Source organism: Semicossyphus pulcher, unplaced genomic scaffold (genome assembly GCF_022749685.1).
Source record: "Semicossyphus pulcher isolate SPU_LCO1_2020_fin unplaced genomic scaffold, fSemPul1.0.p SCAF_2, whole genome shotgun sequence".
In the NCBI taxonomy this organism is placed as follows: domain Eukaryota; kingdom Metazoa; phylum Chordata; class Actinopteri; order Labriformes; family Labridae; genus Semicossyphus; species Semicossyphus pulcher.
In genome coordinates this window covers 16326485-16332252 of record NW_027211693.1, presented here as the reverse complement: position 1 = coordinate 16332252, position 5768 = coordinate 16326485, and the positions used below count along the sequence as shown (strand labels likewise).

Here is a 5768-nt window from a genome sequence, read left to right as displayed (position 1 = left end):
TTACAGTTGCTTGATCTATGCTAATGCATCATATTTCATTTCTTGATCAGAAGTTTTACATAAATGTTAAAATGAAAACTATGAAAACACAAATTTAGAAAGTGTACAATGTTTGCGGCTGGAGTACAAGAAGAATAAAGTAATCCCACTGATTTTATGTTTTTTATCCATATGTATATTATCCGGTACAATACATCATTAGGTGTTAGTATTATTCAGTGTTGCTCTTTAGCCACTGAAAGTATGTTTTACTTTTTACACCTGTGTACAATTCATGTTTGAGATTTGTTGATATTCAATACATTTATTTACCTTTGCATATGATTACATTTAGTACAAAACACTTTTTAAAGACAGCTGTATCAAGAAGAAACTCCGAACATAAAACCACAATCCTTCATTTTTTTGATTTGATACTTTAACAGCAAATAAAACTCATCTCCATAAGCTGTAGAGTTACAAACATCAATATTTAAACACAAGAGGTTCACAATGTTCACGCTTTAACTTAATACTGGTCTATTTACTGTTGTAGGCCCACTAAGAGAAGTGCCTGATTCAAAGCACAAGAAAATGCCCTTCATTCAACTGAACCGCAAAGGAAGAAATAACATAAACAGCGCTCTGAGCTCTACAGGAGGGCTGACGGAGCTGCAGAACAGGTTTGTCAGAGAGTGTTCCTTCTCAGCAAGGTTGTTCCAGTTAGTACATACTGAGGTACTGAGGTCATCTGACTGAGAAAAGGAAAGAGCGAGGCAGGGAATGGAAGCACTGCTGTTTCTTCTGCGTGTGCTCTCAGAGGCTAAATATGCAGCAGCTACCAGGCGAACGGAAAGCCCGGTGGCTTTACAGAGCCGCAGCTATAGTTGACGCAGTTCTCTGTTTCTTCTGCTTCACCCGCTCACTCTTCAGTACCAGTACAGGTCCTTCTTTTCCAGATGCCGTCCTGACAGAGAGGAGACAAAATTACAGTGACGCACAAGCAGCTTTGACGGACATACATAAGAAAGCAGCGCTGAGTAAAATACATGCTTCTCACACAGGAGCGTTTCTCTGAATACGATGCAGAAATCTCCGAGTGGTGAGCGAGACACAAGTTACAAGTACTATAAATAGGGTTAGATAATTGAAGGTTGTCTATGAATCATTTCTTCATCTGTTAAACCTAGACACAACCTGACTCAGTCTTTGTTAATCTAATTAATTAAAGTCATTTTTACCTATTATTTAAGTTAAGTGCTACTTAATTATTTCTGCTGTCAGAGTGCTTCATTATTTTAACAAGCAGTCGCTTTAAAATGAAACTAGAGGTGTCTTTCAAGTCATGTATATCAAAGTGCTTTTCTCTGGTACGTACTCAGTAAGTGATAGTTAAAGTGGAACCAAAAACATACCTGCAAAAACAGAGGTTTGTTTTAAGCAATGAGACTTTTAGCAAATGGTTCAAAAGAGTTCAAGCCGTGCTTCTGGTTTTTAGCTTCACACTTTAAGATGTATTTACTTTTAGAGTTTTCAGTCAACTTATCCCTCGTGTGTTATGCAGGCTTTTTCTTAACAATTTTACAGGGTTCTTTTTTCAGACTTAAGCCCCTTCAGAGCCGCTGCAGACACAGCTGTAAGTGTTTTTTTATGCCTTCATTTGTAGAGAGGATAGTGTTGGAAACAGGGGAAGAGGGGGAATGGGGGATGACGCGCGGCAAAGGGCTGAGGGTGGGAGCCAAACCTGGGGCCGCAGCATCGGGGTACTGTAGCCTCTGTACACGGGCTGCCAATTCAACTGCTACAACAGCTACAAATGTTTAACCATGGATTGTGTATAAGAGTGGAAGTAGCTTCATGTTTTAAGATGATTGAAGCCAATGCAGAAGTGCCTTTATCCTGCATTCATTCTAATGACACCACAGGTTGCAAAATGTATGATTGAATATATGAAGAATATGTTGCAGCTGAAAGCTTACCCGGCTCATAGCCCGAAGCAGGGTCCACAGACTCTCTAAATCCTTGTGGCACCGACCAGCTGGGAAGTAGTTCTGGCTTGGAGCTGGAGGCCATGCTGGGTCCCATCTCACCCCGGTCGTTATGCAGTAGGTTGAGCAGGGAATTGGCGTATTGCTGTCCAGTAAGACTCAACCCATCTTGGGACAGGGAGTATGGCAACCCTGGGCCCTCTCCTGCCCTACCAGTGAACGAGTGCCATGAGTCTGGAGTGTTGTCTGCAGGGCCGAAGGTCAGGAGCCGTCCTGCTACAGGAGGGGCCTGTGACTCTGAGTAAGGGTCAACGGCACTCCCCTGACACTGGCTGCTATCCTCTGCAGAGAAAAGGAGAAGAAGAAAATAATCCATGTAATGAGGATGACTGGGATTTGTTGTGTTGGTTGTAATCAGGTGAAGATGTGTGCTTACCTATTTTAATACTTTTACGTATTTTCTTAGCTTTTACTGCCGGTGCCTTCGCCTTGCAGACTTTGCTGAGAGCCCTGGTGAAGTGAGCGTCCACCATGCTGTTGATGTCGCCCTGGAAGTAAGTCAGGATGACATACTGAGAATGCTTCTCCACCTTCACAGCCATCTGACTCTCTGTTCTGTCCTCCATTGGGTCAGCTGTCACTGCAAAAAGAGACGAAACAACAATACACAATACCACTATAAAATCACTAAAATCACGTATTACTCCACAAGATCAATGCAACAGATTTTATATTTCCAACAAGTTTACAGTGACAGAAAAGACTTCTTAAACCATATGTAAAGGTGCTTTTCAACCAAAAGTACCAGGAACTTCTTGTCAAGGAACTAAATGGTTCCTGTGGCCCATTGTTGTCTGCGTTTCCACAGCGACCTTAAGTCCCGGGAAGATTATGCAAATCAGGCCAATGACGTACAGAGAGTCTACTGTCGGCTTTCTTCTCTGACTCCATCTCAAAGCAAAGTGATAATCTCGAAGCATGATAACAGTGAGCTTCCAGCTGCAGTCTTTTAAACATGGTGGGTGAAATAAACTCTGCGAGTACTCAACTAATCAGAAACGATCAACACTGCAGGCCCCGCCCTGAAAGTTCCTGGACCTTTGGAAAGTACTACCCCCTGAGAAGGGACTTTTCAGAGAGTAAATCAATTAGACCCTACTTCCTGTTATCGAAACGCACCTAGTTTCTCAAAAGGTTTCTTGGGAAAGTTCCTGCTGTTGAAAAGCACCTTAAGAGTCCATATTTTTAGTTGGTCTTTCTTTGCATAAAGTGATGAAAGGCTCTCTATTAAGTGGCATCCTCCTTGACAGGTGCATGTTGCTAGCTGTTTGCTCACCTCAGCTAATTCAGTCACTTAACCTCACAGTCGTGTTTGTGTTGTTGGCACCTTTTGGGGATTTTCCATGCAAATATGAGACAAATCATATGGCTTACTGGGCTGTTTATGGTTCTAAATGACCATCCAACAAGTGCTCCATTTTTTTCGGTTTATGAATTTCTAGTATTTATTTTTAGTAAGGAGTGAGTTCACTACGTTCAACGGGCCCTCGAAGCTTGTTTAGTCTGTCTTTTTAGCTACCACTGCAAATAGAATCTAGTGTATCGTGGCTGTATCGCGGCTATGGCTTAGGCCATCTACTCGACCAATTCCAGAAGTTTTTGTTCCTATGAGTCATTTCAACACCCAAATTTGTGGTAAAAAAAAATAGGGCCCAGGTTTAAAAATACTGAACTTCTCCTTTAACTAGCTCGTTCATAGGCTAATGAATTAGCGACTGGCGCGGCTGTATAGCTTAGATAACTTAACTTTCCCTGGCTCCTCTTTAGCATTGTCCTCTTGGTCAAATATGGTCACTTCTGGCACCAGAAAACAGTTGGACAAATGGTCAATTTGTCGAACTCAAGACTTCAAAAAGGCAGTTGACAAACCATCTGATGATGTCATTGGTTATGTCCATTATTTACAGTTTATGGTCTTTATTCATTTTGCCTGAAACCTCCAAGACCTATTTCTCTTGTTTGCAGCTGATACATGTCATTATCAACCTTATTAGTATTACTTTTTTAACTTCAGATACTTTGACAATCTAAGATTCATAACACCTGGCCTGTTATTGTCCACAAAACTTGTATTGGCATTCTTTATTTATTTAGTTGTTAGTTTCCCTGGAGTTTTACGCTCCCGTGTCCCGCTGGTTCCTGTGGATCGTTGCTGCGGACTGCCTGCTGCTGTGGACCTGCTCGACTCCCACTGCTCCAATTATTATTATTACAAGTACTTTTATTATCATTATTATAGCTGCTATTACTAATATTAGACACATTTTTACTATTATTATTCGCATTGGTACTATAAGTCTGTAATATCCGTTGTTGCTGTGTGAATGTCTCCCTGCTTGTCTGTCTCCCTCTCTGTCTCCCTGTCATGGCAGATGTTCCTGTGAAGCTCTGCTCGAGGTTTTTGCCTGCTAAAAGGAAGTTTTTCCTTGCCACTGTTACGGAGTAATTGCTTAGGTGCTTAGGTGCATTAATTTTGTTTTTTTTAGATAGATAGAAGATATTCAAAAGAGTCATTGCAACTCATTACTGTTGAAAGTTAAATCAAGCTCTTCCTCAGAGGTGTAGATTCCTTCTTCATCTGCTCATCTGAATCAGTGGATTCGCCCTGGAGGACTCACGTCACAGACTGATGGTATGTCTTTGAGACTGATTATAGCACACAAACGACAATGCATCAGCAAGAGTGTTACATACAACTTACATTTTAGATTTTAGTATGAACATGTGGACTGTGGAAGCAGCTAAATGTAGTACATGACATATTTGCCTACGGGGACAATTAAGTTTATCGTATTGTATCGTATCATATCGCATCGTATTGTTTTGTATCATATCGTATATTATAGATACAATACATGAAAATCAAATAATGAGTCCACCACCAAAGATCACTTATGACAAATGTCAACAAATGGTAGAGTTAATTTTGAAATTTGCCCAAAGAAGTGTATTGTTGTTGGGTAATTAAACCAAAAATGACTGTTTAAGATATATATTGTGTTGATTTGCTCTGGGTGTTTAAAAAGGGGGGCTGAAATGCATTGTGAATTATCTTTTTTGGGGGGGTAAAAAAAACGTTGGCCACTTTAACTAAAGTATATTAAGTATAAATAAATAAATCACATCCTTCTATAGACCAGATAGAAAAAAAACATACCTATAACTTAACTGAATGAATAAACCTGTTTGTGAATAAACAACCAACCCTGTTTGTCGACTATCTTTAAGCAGCTTGCTTCTCTTACCTGACCTGGTGATTGACCAAAGATGACCACAGAGTGCGTCCTTTCATTGACTGCTTGATCAGCGATGATGTGTTCACGTGCATATGCAGCAGCCAGTGGAAAATAAGTCCCTCAGCTTGAGTTTAAACATGAGAGTCAACAACTAAACTCGAGAAACCAAAAACAGGCGTCTTTCTTCCTTCCCTTCCTCTATGGACAGAACATTTTGCTCTCTGAGCCTCCAGAGTCGCTGATGTGTTACACCGGGAGGGCGTGTGGTGCATCATGAATGCAGACAGCTATGATCAGAATGTCATCCATCCAGTTACACCTGACTCTGAAGACACCTTATTAAAACATTCCTCAGTTAACACTGTCAAAATGTTATACACAGGTTGATAGCAGCACTTCTGTGATTTCTCAGTCAGAGAGGCTCAATTTTTAAAAACATTTTAACGACAAAAACTTACTTGATTTGATGTTACATGCAAAAAAATGACCTTTTTTTTCGTTTTCA

The 5768-nt window shown here is 40.5% G+C and overlaps 1 protein-coding gene across 2 annotated transcripts; it reads right to left on the bottom strand.

The window, feature by feature from the left end:
- Positions 1 to 382: 382 nt before the first annotated feature.
- LOC138597742 (uncharacterized) lies at positions 383 to 5471 on the bottom strand. 2 transcript variants are annotated; one of them, XM_069669223.1, is made up of 5 exons: positions 5273 to 5471; positions 4555 to 4673; positions 2404 to 2607; positions 1959 to 2309; positions 383 to 946 (listed from the first exon to the last, which is right to left on the bottom strand). In XM_069669223.1, coding segments are annotated over exons 2-5 (594 nt in total). In that variant the 5' UTR covers positions 4556 to 4673; positions 5273 to 5471; the 3' UTR covers positions 383 to 908. The 2 variants fall into 2 exon arrangements, with proteins under 2 accessions (XP_069525324.1, XP_069525325.1); XM_069669224.1 differs by lacking the exon at positions 4555 to 4673.
- Positions 5472 to 5768: the final 297 nt, after the last annotated feature.